The sequence below is a fragment of the Lolium rigidum genome, chromosome 2 (genome assembly GCF_022539505.1).
Source record: "Lolium rigidum isolate FL_2022 chromosome 2, APGP_CSIRO_Lrig_0.1, whole genome shotgun sequence".
In the NCBI taxonomy this organism is placed as follows: Eukaryota; Viridiplantae; Streptophyta; class Magnoliopsida; order Poales; family Poaceae; genus Lolium; species Lolium rigidum.
Window position 1 is genome coordinate 21,520,870 of NC_061509.1, and position 17,122 is coordinate 21,537,991.

The following is a 17,122-nucleotide window of genomic DNA, read 5'->3' on the forward strand; positions in this document are numbered from 1 at the left end:
TTCTGGAAACAAATTCGTGGCTTTCCCTTGAGAAAACCTAGCACATAGCAAAGTTTCAACAAAAACTTCGATCGTTTTCTGGCACTTGTCCCTTTTAAAAGACAATTAGAACATTAGCAAGAGCAGTCATAACAAACACAAACAGATCAACCCCTTTGCCACTCCATTCCTGGAAGTACAATTCTATTGGATACACAATGTTTTGACAACACAGCTCCCCTTTTGTCCGTTCCAGCGACTGATGCTGTGTTGGAGTCCAACTCCAGCATGAAAACTTCAACTAAATCTCACTTTCCATGCAACTGTTCAATTATTGCATCACAAGATGAACAGTGATCATCACATCCTCTGCATAGATGTGGAAAGGATAAAAGAGCTCAATACCAATTTGAGCATGCTAGATGGTGTAGGGTGTTAGATTCTGCATTTCAGATGTTCCTGAGCTAAGCTGGAGCATTACTGAAGAAAAAGCTGAAGCTGCCTAGTACCCACAGATAGCAAAGGAAAAAAAAGGCGTAGAAAGCTCAATAGTCCACAATGTCAGTTCCACTTCAGAACACTTCCATTTGCCACATAGCACATATCCTTTTCCAACATTGACAGGATCAATCACACCAGACAGAGACAACAAAGATGAAACAGAAAACCCCATTTGACATTACATTCCTCCAATACCACTCTAATTGTTACACAATGTTTGACAATACAACTTCCCTTATACCAATTCTAGGGTTAAAGGCAATCCAAATCTACAAATTAGGTGAGTGCACTAACTGATTCTTGGGGATGTATCAGCAGAACCATTTTCCTATAAACGAATATGCAGCAGGTTAACCATCATGCTCATGTCATGTCATACAAAATGGTGGGTTGGGTACTCATGCTCAGACCCATTGTAATCATAGTACAGCCTCTCCCCCTTGGAGATGTCCCGGTTCGCCACCAGGAGCACGCGGCACTCGCCGTCGACGGCATACCGCACGCACTTGAGGTTCTGCTTCTTCCTGCCCTCCCTGCAACGATGAAATTAGTTAGTTTCAGGCACGGTTGCTGCAATTAAGGTAGTATCAGATGATGCGTGCGTGTGGTTCTGCAGCAGTGTCATCAGTTTGCTTACGGCGTGTGGTTGTTGATCCCGTTGATGTAGCGTGCGATGTTGCTCCGCTTGTCGGGGCAGACGACGAGGCTCTTGGATGGCGGCGAGGCGGAGAGCAGGGTCATCATGCTGTCTCCATCATCGTGCTCGCGGTTCCGCAGGTAGTCGACGTCGCCAACGTACTCGGTGATGATGGTCAGGTCCTTGATGCACCTGTCTGCCTCCACCGTGAACCTGTCCAGGGATTTCCGCAGGAAATTCAGTACACAGATAGAATAGAACAAGGTGGTAGATAAATCAGTAGGTAATTGAACCGATTGTACTGACCCTTCCACCGGATCGAAGACGACGAGGAGAGGAGGCCATTCCCCCCGCTCCATCATCCTCTTGCACAGACTCAAGGTCTCCACGTCCTCCCTCGGCAGCACCTGAGATGGACCGTCACCCAAGCAAGATTCAGCAACACGAAAATGGAGTTGAAATTAGTAGGTGCTGGGATTTGAGGTAGCTGTGTGTCTGACCTGCATCCCTCCGGCTTCGAGGGCGGCGCTGTTGGCGGCGCGGGGCGCCATGCCGGGGACGTAGGTGAGGTCGTTGCTGAAGACGGCGCCGGTGGCCGTGAGCGCCGTGGCGAGCGACGCCATCTGCGTGAGGCGCCGCGCGGGGTCGTCGCTGGGGGTGAAGGGCAGCAGCTTCCTGCTCCTCTTCTTGGACACCACCAGCGCCTTCCGCTTCCTCTTCTTCCCCTCCGTCGCCGCGGCCGCCGCCGCCGCCGCCGGGCCCCGCTGGATCTTGAAGAAGTCAACGATCTTCGTCTGGATCAGAGGGAATTCTGCGGCAAAAAAAAACAAGATCGGGTTCAGCAAGCAAGCGGATCTAACGAGTAAAGAAAGAGGGTTGAATCGGTGGGGATTTTTCGCTTACGTTTGGGCATCTTGGTCTGGATGACGGTGCCGGATTTGGGAGAGGTGGTGCAGGAGGGACAGAACCAGTCGCCGGCGGGGACGCGGGGGAGGATTGGGCGGAGGCAGAAGATGTGGACGCCGCGGTCGCAGCCGTCGCACAGCAGCAGCTCGTCGGCGTCGGCGCCGGACCCGCACGCCTCGCACCTGACATCGCCGTCGTCGTCCACCGTCGGCCTGGGCTTGCTGGCGGCCGGCCGGCGCGCGCGGGTGCGGTGGCGCTGCTGCGTGGCGGGGCCCATCGGCGCGGGCGTGGAGAGACGGACGGAGGTGGGAACGGGAGAGGGGGAGGTAGATGGGTGGTGTGGGCGTCACTGTGGATGGTGGTAGAAGTAATGGCGGAAGCGGCGGGAGAGCAGGGTGGATTTTGGCGCGAACGGGGTTGGCTTCGCGGGAAGCCAGCCAGCGAGGCGCGCCGAGTTTTCTGCGCGTTCGGCTCGAATCGACGGGCTCATTTTTTTTTTTTGAGCATCCGGCGAGCTCACTCAGGGAGCGGCTGTGTCTTTATGGGCCTAGCAGGCTGGTGGACCCGTTTTGCGCTGCCCTGAAGCAATGGATGGGCCCGAGCCAATATTTAAATTCATCAACATGCTATTCACGGCAAACCTATACACCAACCAGGTCGGTGGCTATCGGCCACCGCACGCCCCTGATCGGGTATAGGCCAGACGCATTTGTGTGTGTTTAACCTGTAGCAATTCGTTTTTTTTTTCTTTTTTTTCTTTTCTGGTTTTTTTTTTCTGTTTTCGGTTTTGTTTATATTTTTTCAGATTCGAAAATTTCAATTTTTAAAAATTCTTCAAATTAAGAAAATATTTAAACTCAAAAAATGTTCAAATTTGAAAATCGTTTAAATCTGAAAACTGTTTAAATTTGAAAACCGTTCAAATTCGAAAACCGTATAAATTTGAAAACCATTCAAATATGAAATTTGTTCAAATTCGAACATTGTTCTAATATGAAAATCGTTCAGATTCGAAAATTATTCTAATATAAAATTTGTTCAAATTTAGAAATATTCAAATTCGGAAATTGTTCATAGAAAAAAATACATTTTTGTTCAAATTTAAAAATGTTCAAATCTGGAAAATGTTTAGATTTTTAAAAAGTGATTTCTTTTTAATTTGAAAAATATTTAATTTTGACAAATGTTTAGATTTAAAAAATCTTTTAAAAAAGAAACAAACAACAAAAAACAAAAAGAAACGAAAAAGAAAAAACGGCTTACCTGATGTTGGGCTGCGGTCCAGTTAGTAAACCGGGGGGCGCGCGGGGTGTGCGGCAGCCCCATCGGCACCGACCAGATCGGTGGATAGCATCTCCCGTATTCGCTGCCTTAGCATGATGATGCTGTATCAAATTTTAGAGTAAAATCCAAGATCGGGGTGGCCTAATTCAGTCGCCACCTTGCTCGTGTTAACCAAGGCCCAATATGGCGTGAAGGATCTGTGGATCCACTCAAGACCATCTTGGAGAAGAAGCAAATGAAATAATTGTGGTAATTGACTAGGGTTTTAGATAGCTCGCCTGAATAATGAAAAAACCTCGGTCAACTTGCTAATACTACCTCCGTTTTAAGGAATAAGGCGCCCCTCGTTTTACGTGCTTTTTGTTTGACCAAGAATTACTTTAAATAGATAAAGATAATTTGTATGAAATTAGTATCATTCAAAAGTCCTTTTCAATACGAATTCAACAATACTAATTACATATAATATAATCAAAAATTTGTTGCTCAATTTTTATGGTCAAAGTTCGTCTTGAAATACGTGTGTGCCTTATTCCTTGAAACGGAGGTAGTATAAAGCTTGACTAGGATATCATAGAGGCGGGAATCAATTATCCTCATGGCCTCCTTGGCCGGTGTAACTTCCATAGCCATCATCTACGTCGTTGATAAGTGGTAACACTCTAAATATGTAGACATCAATATAATCAACCAGGAGTAAGTCTTTACCTCCACCGAGAGGGGCCGAACCTAGGTGCATCATGTCATGTGTCAATCTCGTCCAGAGGTTGAGTACAAGGCCCTAGCAAATGCCACATCAGAGTTGATCTGGGTTGAGGCTCTACTTGATGAATCGGTGTTACACTCAAGGAGAAACCGTGTTTGTGGTGTGACAATTTAGGTGCGACGTACTTGTTAGCCAACCCTATCATTCATGCTCGCATTAAACATACTGAGATTAACTTTTATTTTGTCAGAGAGAGAGAGAGAGAGAGTTGCAAGTAAAAGTTTGGATATCAAGTTCATTTCAAGCAAGCGGTGACCAAGTTGTTGATGGTTTCACAAAGGCCTTACCAGTCAAGGCTCTCCATGAGTTCAAATGTAACCTCAGTCCGTCCGCAAGTTGATATTAGCAGGGAGGGGAGGGGTTTGAGATTGTTTATCTTCCATGTATTATGTCTTTACCTTTTATACAATGTACTCCTTGTACCGTACTGATAACCCCCAAGTGAAGGGGATCATTGTAGTACAATTCGATAAATATTTCAGTGTCGAACCCACAAGGAGTTGAAGATAAACTATCTTCTTCTCTAAAGCCCTGTAACCCAGTTATATGGCCTTCTATGCAAAGCTAGGATCTCCAATGTGTGTGTGAAGAGGTTTTTATAATGAAACTACAAGTGCTTAAATTAAAAAGCAAGAAGTAATACTAATGCAACAAAAGTAAAGTGCAATAAAGTAATATGAGATGAAGTGAAGTGAAGTGTAGTAACTAAAGGGAGTAAGTGTTCTAGCAAATTGTTACTTCATTTATGTGATTGTCATAATTAGTGAAGCATAAAAATAGCCTTTTTAGTGTTTCTTTTAGAGAGAAGCCATACATAGGAATCCCCTCTGTACTTTATGAGTCCATAAATTTGTGGCTTGGCCAACTACATCAAATATGGCAAGATTTTGTATCAATCACGTTACCAATTTTCGGGTTTTCGAAACTCCCTCTGTACCCTTCAGTAAACGGGTGCTGATTTCGCATACGAACTCCATTTGGGACGCGTTTTACGTCAAATTAAACTTCAGAAAATTATTCACAACTTCTACCGCTTGCACTTTTTTTCGTTTGATGCCATCTCCGGGTCTATTTGGGGCGATCTGTAAAAAATATCATGTGGGGACAGATTTCTGGAAACTTCAAATTTCACCATAATGACCGGTTTGCTTCCATATTTGCCTATTTCCTACACAACAAAGTTTAAAATAAAAACATGTGCACTTTTAAAACTATTAATAGGTTAGTCTCAATAAATATAATAAAATTGCAACATAATAAAGATTTTAGTACAATAAACTATAAGGTTCATGTATGTATTTTACATACATCACGTACGTACATGGTGTATTACACCACTACGTCGGTTGCCCCTCCTGTACTTGCCACGGTGGTGCTCTTCCACTATACATACCAGGCCATCAAACCACTTGCGATCCTTGTCCCACACCACCAGGCATTGCCCTTCATTGGTTTTATCCGTTCCCGCCGAGAAAATCCCTTGAGGCTCCTCTCAATCTCCTTGACCAGCCACACCAGTGCTTTCGTGATTAGCAGGTGGTGTACCGTACGTGCCAACATGACAGACTATGCCAAAATGAGCCATCCAGATCTCGCGATCAAGCCCCTCTGCCACGCAGAGATGATTCTGATTGCAACATCTAGCACGGGCTGCCACAGAGCTCTAGTAAGTGGCCCGAGCTCAAGTCGTAGCCCTAGGTACCTGATTGGAAATTTCTTGATCTCGCAGTGTAGCATGGCCTCGATCAAGCTCTTGTCCGGCTCTCATCCTCTGATCAAAGTTGCTGACGTCTTACGGTACTTCATGTGTAACCCAGACGCTTGCCCAAACACCAGTAGCAATTGATGAACAACAACCACGTCTCGTATTGTCGGTTTGAAAAATACGGCTACGTCTTCAGCATAAATAATGGATAGGCGCCGAATCTTTGTGAAATTTTCAATCGGCGATAGAATTCCATGGTGTGCCGCTCGGTTAAACAGTACTATCTCTGTGGAGAGGACAAACAATTTTGGTGATAGGGGGTCTCCCTGGCAGAGCCCTCTAGCATATGCACAATTCTTTTATCCAAGACTCCATGACTCCATTGAACAAAAACGCTTTTACCCGCTCGCCAAACATAAGTTGAAGTTAGTACTCTCTTCGGTAAACATCTTTAATGGAACGGAGGGAGTAGTACTAGCAGCAAACACATATTGATGTACTATTCAGCATACTATCCGGTAGAATCCTTATTCCCTTACAACAACAATCGAGTATGTACTATATATGCGCCGCAATGCAAGTGCACGTCGCTACCAATCAAGAGATTAAACTCATCCCAATCATACCGGCTGATGAGCAACATGGCGAAGGAAAAGCAGGACTCCCTGTCGACGACGTTGCCGGAAGATACAATCATGATGGAGATCCTCCCTTACCTGCCGGCAAAGTCGGTCGGCCGCCTCCGCAGCGTGTCGCGCGCGTGGAACGCCGCGCTCTCGTCGGCCACCTTCGTCGAGCTCCACCTCCGGCGAGCCAACGGGTCGGGCCAGCCCAGGCTTTTCTTCTGTCCAGGAGGGGGCGGAGACGACGAGTACGTTCACGTATGGCAGCATGGCGCTGGTGGTGGTCCGGCCAAGAAGCTGGCACCCAAGCCCGACGAGTTCCGGGACCCGGCTCCTCTCACCAAGCCTCTCCATGGCCTCCTCCTCGTCCGTAGCAAGAGCTACTTGGTTTACAACCCCTGCACCGGTTCATCCTTGGTTCTTCCCGACAGCGTCGCGCCGATGAAGAGGAGTCGCCGGCGCGATACAGCGACGCAACCAAGGCCAACGTCTTTCTTCCGTGTATCCTACGGCCTGGGCTACTGCTCGGTTACCTCTGAGTACAAGGTGGTGCGTGTGTTCAGCGACAGCTACAACGATGTCGACCCACCCTGCTCCGAGGTCTATGTCCTCGGCAAGCCGGCGTACTGGAGGCCTACCGCCCAGCAGCCTCCTCCTCCCATGTGCACCGTGAGCGAGGACAACCCAGGCGTGTTCCTTGGAGGATATCTGCACTTCCTTTGTGAAGACGGTCGCATCCTCACTTTCCACATAGGCAATGAGACCTTCGGGGTCTTGCTGCCCCGGCCGCCTCCGCCCGTTCGGCAGGATGATGCCGTCGAGATGGTGGAGCTACATGGGAGTTTATGTGTGTGCCACGGATTTATCGGCCACCGCGACGGTCTATACCGTATATGGATGCTGCAGGGACGGCGGTGGAAGCTTCTCTGCAGCATCGATCTAATGGCGTGGACGGAACCTGAGCGGATACGGATGGAGACCGGCGCTCTTGACACCATGAGCTGGATAGCTCCGCTCTACATGTTTGACAGCGACAATGATGGGCACCAAAAGATCATGTTCGGGACGGGAAACCGCATAGCGTTTACCGTGGACGCTAATGGCGGCACAATGGAAACCCTATTCAAAGCAGACGACGACACAATCACCGATAGCTTTGCGGACTGCGATCACCCATCGCTAGGCTTGTTCGAAGAGAGCCTCGTGCCCGTGGGACGAACAATCGAGGAGATCGCCTTCTCATCGCCGGCCAACCAGGCTTGGTTTCACATCCTCAAGTGGATGCCTGCACGCTCGGTCGCCAACTTGAGCTTGGTGTGCAGAGAATGGCGCGCGATGATCATGACTGACCGCTTCATCCGTTCCCATATCCTCCATGCAAACCTGAATAGGAGCCCTCGGATCAGGATGATCATTAATCCTCCCGTTGTAGGATACATCGATTTGCAGTTCTTCAGTGATTTGGGTGCGCCAGCCTGCGGACTTAGCCTTCCGTGTTCACAGCCTTGTCATGGCCTCAATGTTGGAGGTAGCCGTATTGGAAGTTTCGTTTGCAATCCCATCATGGGTTACAGCGAGGACATATGGTTTGAAGAAGATGAAGACATGTCTTTTTCTGGTCGTATAGGCTTGGGCTACAACTCAAAAACTAGCAAGCATGTGCTAGTGCTTGCCCAGTACAAATCTTACTTGTCAACACTAGAGTACCACCTTGAGTGCAAACTCCGGTATGTGGAAGACGATGAATGGCGTCCAATAGACCCTCCTCCTGGACCTATATTAGCTAGCACGGCACCCACATTTGCCAATGGAAAAATATGCTGGCTGGTAGAGCCTAATCTTGGACAGGCTTCTCCAACTTGTGAAGTCGTGGCCTTCAATGTCCAATCGGAGGAATTCGAGGTTCTTCAAGGCCCACAGTGCAACCATCCCGTCGGGCGTATGTCCATTCTCTGTCTAAAAGATGCGCTTTGTGTGGCTTGCTCGAACAAGAGCATTAACGTGATTGACATATGGATGATGAAGGAAGATAATGGGACCAGCTGGTTAAGGGAGTATCGTATAGACCTCACAAAGTTCTACCCGGAGTATTCGTCGGAGGAGACCACGCCACTGGCTATTGACCCGAAGGACGGACGAATTTTGCTTAGCACGGGTTGGTCATTGGGCTACTATGATCCCAAGACAGCCGCATTGGAGACCATCTATAACATGGGTATGCAGGACGATCACTGGAAGTTTTCTCCTATTATATGTGATGAAAGTTTAATCTTCACACTTGGGTTAGCATGATCAATTCGGATAATAGACGGTTGCCAAAAAAACATTCCAAGAACTTATAAGCAAAATTGCTTGTATCGGCACTTTACTTTATCTTTTGTCTCGCCCATATGTTTCAGTGAATCTTATTTTCAGCTTGATGTATATGTAACCTTGGCAAATACAGTCATCATGTATGCCGAGAACTAACCTATGGTTAATGGTTATAAGGACAGTGATACCACTAGCCCACTTTAATATCTCATAAAGACGAAATATTTTTTCAGCGGGACGCGATGTTCTCGTCGATTGCGAGACATCTATGGTGACTTCGTCAATCTTAAAACTCGCCGGGTCCGTTTCTTGGACTCAGGCTCTCATAGATTCGCTGATGTGCGTACGTGCGTTCATAGAGGTGGTTATAAATACGTATGTCTAAGTATCTACGATGCACTATCTTTGGCAAAAATAATCATCATGTATACCATCACAAATAACAAATGAGTAATATTCAATTATTCGGTTCAAACAAAAGAAGAAAATGAGGAGCGTGTGCAAGTTCATGAATAAAATATAGGAGTTGTTGCGGTTTACATTATGATTAAGTCTACTAGTTTTTGCAGGACTCCGAATCTAACTATGCCTCCTTTCACTACTAGAAAAAGGACCTTTCGTTCGGAGCAGCTCGGAGCATTAATCCTGCATGCATTTGGAACCGAGACTAATTTGAGCATTAATCCCGGTTTCAACAGCTAGGACACCACACGGAGCACGGCCAGCATTAGCTCCGGTTCAAACGGAACTTTTAGTTTCGATTGGTGTCTCGAACCGGGACTAAAGGTCCATCTTTCTTATATCATTATGCTTGCCCGAGCTTGTATGTGAGCCACACTTAGCTTTGAGAGGTGTTTGTTGGTTTGTTTTTTTATCTTATTATGCACAAGAGGTGCTCGATGAAATGCATGAGAGCATGATGTCACTTGAGTTCACACAAAACAAACATGATATAAAGTGCCCGAGCCACAGAGATTGCGTATATAGGACCGGGCTACATGTGAGCGTTGATATCTGCCCGGATGCTATCCCTCGTGATCCGCGCCTAGAAAATGATGAGATAACGTGCTATTCACAATCTAGGCCGAATACAATGCATAACGTGGGGTTGTCCGGTGCGATGTCAGGGAAAAGTTGGTTACACGGACGCCGGGCAGGTCGGACGAGATGCTTGCCGCCTGGAAAAAACCATTAAGTACTCACTAGCAAAAGTGCCCGTGCGTTGCACCGGGTGAGTAAAATGTGTATATATTCTGCCCAAACACGATTGCTCCACCAATGATCTTTACCAGCAGTGTGGCATTGAGAACTTGTGTGAGGTCCGCAGCTACTCTTCGTGCCGCCATCAGCTGCCTCCCCGATGACTTTTGGATCGCCATGGTTACCTCCTCGTGGTCGCTTCGGCAGCAACATAGAAGGTGATGGCACTGCTAGAAAAATACGAACGATCTATAGACCCCTTAATAAAAAAAAAATCAGTTAAAAAATTCTTGTGGAAGAAGTATAAATAAATTCAAGCATAAATAAATTGTTTGCATCAATTACTGTAACTTTTCTATTTGGTTATAGAGTCTGAAAGATGTCTACAGAGATGATTGACTGAAAAAATCCTTGAAAAAACATGCCCTCCTTGTATGCCAAAGTCAGTATATGTCGTTGCTCAACTAATCAAGCCAAGTGTATGTAGGTGCTGGCCTTCTACAGGTCACGATCCAAGTATTTGCTGCTGATAAGATGTCAATTCACTTGATGATTGGAGAGACCCCCGCCAAGCCAAGCGAAGCCACTGGACAGAGAGACATACAAGCAGCTTAGCCATAAGAAATACTTGCCGATAAATGGTTTGGTTAAGAAGATTGCAGGATTCTTTGACATGGTCTTTGATTTCAATTAGCCATACCAGATGCATGTTACGTACCAGTATACCACTCCCAAGCTCTGGCATGTGGATGCTTGTCTTCTTGACTGATGAAGACCGCACTGTCCCAGGTCAATCATCGTGGATCGTTGCAAAAAAAAGTAGATCCTGGATGTCAATAGGAAACCGATAGCCAGAAATCTTCGACGCACTTCTCTGGTATTCTCCTCCGGATCCCAGTCATTCATCACTGAATCGAAATCGGCCACACCTCTGCATCCCTATAGAGACTACTTGGCGGCGGCGTCTCTATTCGTTCACCTCGCTCTTCTGCTTCGCCCCTAAGCTCTCCCGCCGGTCTCCGTCTCTACCGCCGCTGCCCTCTGGCACTGTTTCGAGATCTCCGAACCCTCCTTGTCGATCTCCTTCACGCGCGGCTTTGTGCCGTGGCCAAGCCTGCGAGCGCCAGCCGCTACATCCATGGCCGTGTTTGGTTCTTCCGCGTCGACCACTGACCGTGCCGTCCGGCCAAGCCCAGCGCACGCCCGAGCCGGTGGCGCTTGGAATCCCACTGATTTCGGACGGAAGAGGCCCAGGCGGTGGTGGCGCTCGAAGGCGTGTGCGCGCGCGGGGAGGACCAGGGCTGCACACACGAAATCACCTGCCGACGCGCCGTCGTCATCCTTGGTGTGCGGTTGTAGCTTTCGCCCTCCATCTGGCTCTGGCGCCGCCGCCAGGGTAAGGTTTGGTTGGGTGGGGAAAAGAAGTTGTGGCGTACTGGCGTATGGGTTCGTTCCAGTAGGAGAGAAATAAAACTACGGAACCGAACCGGTAAGGTGGTACTGTGATGTATTATGCAATTTGGTTGGAGGGTAAAATCTATATCTATACCTAATAATAAAGGAGCTAAGGTTTCTGCCAAAATTTTCGTCCAACTTTTCTTTGGACAGTTTTGTCCTCCCACAAATTCACATAATACGCACAGATGCCATCTTATACCGGTCAAACGCTCCTAATGAATCGATAGCTAGGGTTTCGGTCTGGAATCAATCATTGGCCGCCGCGGGCACGCCCTCGCGTCGATCTGGGCGATGGCACCGGCCGCGGCCGAGCATGTTCCTGGTCGCCGAGAAGCTCCCGCCACGATCCGTTCTTCACCGGCTCGCTACGAGGCGCCACCTCCCTGGTCGTCGGCGGCCTCCGCCCTGATCCTTCCATCGATGGCTGCTCGGTTCTTCACCGGCTCGCTACGAGGCGCCACCTCCCTGGTCGTCGGCGGCCTCCGCCCTGATCCTTCCATCGATGGCTGCTCTGCCCCGATCCGTACCTGCTGTTTTGATTGTCTAGGCGAGTCAGACCTCCGCCTCGTCACGCTCTGGGACCAGGCCTTCTCGCGCGCCTGGGTGCTGCAGCGACCGACGGTCGACAGCCTCCTTCTGGCCCCTCCGAAGCACGCTGGTTTTTGTGCCCAGATGTTAGAGTTCGTGATGAATCGGCGATTCCCTTGATGGCCATGCTCGGAGACGGTGTTCCCTTGCCGGCCGGCTCTCACACGTCCTCCGGCAACCCGAGTCTGGCTCAAACCCGGGGAAGGAGATGCACTGCCTGGCTTAGGCCTTTGACGACGCTGAGCCTGGGCACCACGCCATGGTTCTGATACGCCACCGGCTGGACGAGATGGGCAGCCACTGAAGTTTGCTTCTCCGATGCTTCTCCTCTTCAGTCACCCGATTCAGTGATGTGCTAGCTCTATGTACTCGGCTCTGATGCTGAGACAGGCGTCCTTACGCAAGCAAGCGCAGATTTGGGAGGCATCCACTCGACGGATGAAAATATTCAGCTGAAAATAGAAGAGGATTTGGGGGGGAAAACAAGCTACTCCCTGTATCAACTCTTATTTCCTTGATGCTGACAAACCAGGGATGACGAGACGTGCACGACCTCTTGTGGCCTTGTTGGCCTTTGCTATTTTCTCTTAATCCTTTCGATCATGTGCAGATGAAGATGAAAAAGAATTTTCAGTGGTGTCCGACATTCAGCAATCTTATAAAAGTGACTCTTGCTTCATACTTGGTGTGATGCGTATTAGTCACCAGAACAAGGTCTGATGCAAGGCATTATGTGACTCCCGTCATTGACCTCTCATGCAAACATGAAGTCCTGTTAGATCGATATTGAAGGAACATGGCATGATATTTGATGTCTACGTCTTCATTTCCACACAATAGAGTCACGGTGATTATTTTGAAGGATTTTCTGCTGATGGCGAACTAGATGAAAACATATCATTTAGCTGCAGCATCTTCTATATGGTGGGTTTTGTTTGGACTTCGTCGATGAAGGCCTCACTGGTTCCCATGTCGGAGCGGTTGATTGAACGGATGCCGTGAATTTCAAATTCTTTCTAGCAATTTATCCAACTTAATCTGCTTCCTCTACACCTTGGCCCCAGGGTTGTCAAGGCCTTTGTCAAGTGCGGTGATGGTGATGATGGCGATGCTTGGCTATACTGGTGCTGGCACACATGTATCGGGTGGACTAGCCTTAACACAGAGCAGCCGGGTTTCAATCACCCAGTGAGTTTCCATGGTGCCCCTTGACCAGGCTGCTGGATTCCCCTGCGATGGACTTGATCTGGTGGAGGACAGGAGGTGGAGTGGGTCATTCGGCTTTCGAGGTCCTGGGAATTTTTCTTAGACCGAATAGGCATTGGCTTACAGCAGGATTTTTGTGGGACGCACCTCTGGCTGGGTGTTTTTTCTGTGTAGAACTGGGATCATAAGGGAAGAAGAGGGCCTGGAACCTAGAGGAGCTCGATAGCAACAAATCTCTCTCCCTTTCGGGTATTTACCTTTCCTTTCCTTTCCTTTCCTTCACACCTTCAAGCTCAATTCTACTTATTACTGATCTGGTTTAGTTTGCAAAGCCCAGTGTTATGTCAGTTTTCTACGGTTCAACTTCATACATGGTTAGAACCCCTGAACATAAAACAACGAAATTGATAAACAAAGCCTAAATTAAGCTGTAACAAATGGTACAACCTATTATACACACAAAGACAACTAAAAAGGGTTCTCTTCAAATTTATTTGTTTGATCTATTGCCCTCTGAAATTATGACTTCCATATCACCATTATAAAGAATCCAGATATTAAGTCTGACATCCTGATTGAGCTTATGTAGATTGCACCCAAGTTACAGCAAAAGAAGCTGATTGGGTCTTATACAACTTCAGATCTGGCCACTTTACATTTGTAGTGTACTATAAATCAAAGCCGCAATCAATCAAAAGTTAGATAAGAACATCACTTCAGATTTACCCACTCAGCCGAAGCGATGCGTCCTAATTACCTGATGGTCACGGATGCAGGGCTGTTGTAACTACTCTTTACTAAGCCATGCTGTGGGATATTAGCCATGCATATATAGGAAGTTAAACAATTGTAAATTTGTTTGATCATATATATACGTAGAAGAAGGGGAAAAACTGGATTAGTGTTTATCTTCCAAATTCTGAATTAGTGTTTATCTCCATATTGCAGATGTACCCTATGGATCTTGGCATGTTTATGTTCGCAGAATTAGAAAATTTTGAGTTGATTATTTCCAAACCTTACCTTGACATGTTTATCTCCAATGGTCATAAACGTAGCTTTATCTGATGGAGTGATCTCATTGCATTTGCCTTCTTTTTTTAGGTGGATTGCTCTCGTTGCTGTCTTCGGCGTCTGTGCACAAGACTGTCCGTTCATTTATATATGCGCTGGAGTCTTCTTCTTGTGAGACATGCTTCACTGTCTAATAAAGTTCATCTAAAATAGATTTTATACCCAGGTACATATTTTGATAGCCGGCTAACCATCTATCTCTCTTTTGATTCAGATTTGTGTTCTAATAAGCTCTTTAAAGTAGAGATGGTTTAATGAATGTAGGCGTGCAATTGGCTCATCATTGTTTTCTCTTTAATTATTTATTTTATATCTGCTTATCTTTACAACAAATTCATAGCCTTCGTTGTCATGCCAATGTGAATTTACCTTGTGTGCCTCGGTGACATAGGTTTTTTTCTCCCGGTGCAACGCACGGGCACGTTTCCTAGTCATCTAAAAAAAACGTTGATGAAAATTTTGGCAGAAACCTTAGCTCCTTTATTATTAGGTACTAGTTGAATGCCCGTGCGTTGCGATGGAATAATTAAAATATTAGAAACAATGGGATAAGAATTTTTTAGAAACATTGAACAGAATTGTAGAAAATGTGTGTGGAGAATAAGTTACAATGAACGTGGTTTCCATTCATATAACGATAAATATGGACTACGTCACCCTCTTCTTTCCTTCTTTATAGTTTGTATATCTTCCAGGCATTTTCTTCCACTCCAACTCTTCACTCTCCTATTTGCCCTTGCATTGTCATTGGTTCAAAAGTCCGCCATCCCACCTTACACTGATGATTTACTCGACTATTTACTTTTCTAGCAACATTGATTTTTTGATCAAAAAATTCAAACATCCTTCTGAAAAACTCATTACCTCTCAAAACAATGGTCCAAATTAATTGTGTCAATTTTTTGCTGGTTGGCGGCTAGGAAGATGTGTGATTCTTCCGAGTTGATAATTAAAAGCGCACAGCCTATTAATATTTTTTTATCTTCCTACATGTTGATATACAATGCATGTAAATATCTACATACAGGGAAGAAAGCTAAACAGTATTCCCAAAAAAAATTCATTTTGCATAATTCATCATTATATCATTGAGACCTCATATACTATAATTGTAAGCTCCACCCGCACGGGTTATACAATACACACTTCTCTTTGTGGGAGTTCATTTAATTTTATGATTCCATGAGCGACTACCAATCCTTTTGATAAGTGCACTACATACAATACGTTTCTACAAAGGTCCCAATTTGTACAGAAAATACTCCAGGAATGTTGCCTGAACAACATCAAGCAATAACTCTGTGTTCTTTTGCATCTCAAATCTATAATGGGGCAAGCAATCAAAATGGTCAGCCGGAAAATGGAATATTTTAGAACAATTTAATTTCATGTTTGTTGCAGGAGATATGCAGCGCTTTTCATTTATTTAATTAACTATTCAGCCCACTTCTGAGTTCAGGTACCATCACACAACATGGATTCGAATGCGCTAGTAAAGATGTGTATATATACGTGTATGAAAAGAAGAAATGGCATATTTAAAATAAATTACCACATCCTGAAAGTTTGCAAGCTTTTTTTCTTGCTCAGGTATCATCACTATCTATCTTTCCAATATGAAGCCAAAAAAAAAGCGAAAATCCAATTTTGAGTGATCATTATCAATAGAGAATGGGCGTTAAAGAAATATTTGCACACATATGTTGTAAATTTGTAAAGATCATTGAGGCTGATATACTCACATATAATTATATGGCAGATTGGCCATCAAATCTTAGATGATCTGTAACAATGACAAAAAGAACAGATCAATGAAATAATAAAGTTGTAAAAATGAGATTATTGTTCAATACTGTACCTACCTGGTGAGCTCATGTTGGCCCATTGGTTTCAAGTAGGGTATAATGTACAGAGAAAAAGAAAGATCGGCATAACTGAGAAATGATTTTGAACTACTCCCTCCATTTTTACATGTAAGACCACTTTCGAATTTCTAGCCAAAACTTTTACCAATAATTTGACCAATAAAATATAAGTTATATAACACCAAAAATATATTGTTGAAAACATCTTTCGAATATGAATCCAATGGTGTAGTTTTAGTGACATATACTCATATTTTCATGGTCAAATTGTTAGTCAAAGTTTTACCTCGAAATGTGTTGTGACCTTATATATTAGGACAGAGAGAGTTGGCTCACGGAGAGCCTGGTCATCGTCATCCTTATCCTATCTCTCCGCGAGGAAATTTCCATGGACTGCATAGCTTAGTATGCTCCAGCAATGAAAAAAAAGCACACTAAGAAAATACTTTTCATGGTTTCCTTTTCCGATATTGCAAGAACCTTAGCTGTCTCACATCTAGAATCAACCTGTTTTGAGAAGGTTTAGCGCACACATATATTTAGAGAACTTGATTGAAATTTACTCCATAAGCTAGCTAAAGCATGACAGTATCCATTTCTGAAATATTAGAAAAGTAATCCAGATCATAAGAACATGGAGTTGGATCGAAAGGCTCCTAGCTTACCTTCGCTGTGATTTTCCGCAGATGCCAAATCAGCTTCCTCGATGGAATTTTTAAACAAGCACTACTCAGATCTTTTCCTTCATCCACCACCTGAAACAAATCCCATCAGAAAATTTAGAGGCAACGAAAAATCGGAATGCCACAAGAGTTAGTAATAAGCAACTATGCTTGTGTGAACTACAATATAACATAAGTGTTGGTGCGAACATGTCAGCTAAATCTTGATCTCAGCAAAAGATAGCCATGAAAGATAATATCAAAGGAAAATTGGATATTCCGAAAAGAATGCAATATTGGGGAAAAAGGACAAAGAGGTGCCCAACATTTGTAAACTTAGCAAATTTCTCTCTTA

At 45.4% G+C, this 17,122-nt stretch overlaps 1 protein-coding gene across 1 annotated transcript; it reads right to left on the bottom strand.

The window, feature by feature from the left end:
- Nucleotides 1–618: 618 nt before the first annotated feature.
- LOC124686076 (histone-lysine N-methyltransferase ATXR6-like) lies at nt 619–2,129 on the bottom strand. The gene is made up of 4 exons (XM_047220076.1): nt 2,021–2,129; nt 1,618–1,928; nt 1,118–1,524; nt 619–1,013 (listed from the first exon to the last, which is right to left on the bottom strand). Exons 1-4 carry the CDS (start codon nt 2,028–2,030, stop codon nt 854–856), a joined length of 888 nt encoding a protein of 295 aa, XP_047076032.1. The 5' UTR covers nt 2,031–2,129; the 3' UTR covers nt 619–853.
- Between the last annotated feature and the right edge of the window lie 14,993 nt (nt 2,130–17,122).

Coding starts and splice junctions, on each gene's coding strand:
- LOC124686076 (XM_047220076.1), bottom strand. Junction 1,525..1,617: donor TCGAAGCCGGAGGGATGCAG/GTCAGACACACA, acceptor GGTCCATCTCAG/GTGCTGCCGAGGGAGGACGT. Junction 1,014..1,117: donor GGGATCAACAACCACACGCC/GTAAGCAAACTG, acceptor TCATCGTTGCAG/GGAGGGCAGGAAGAAGCAGA.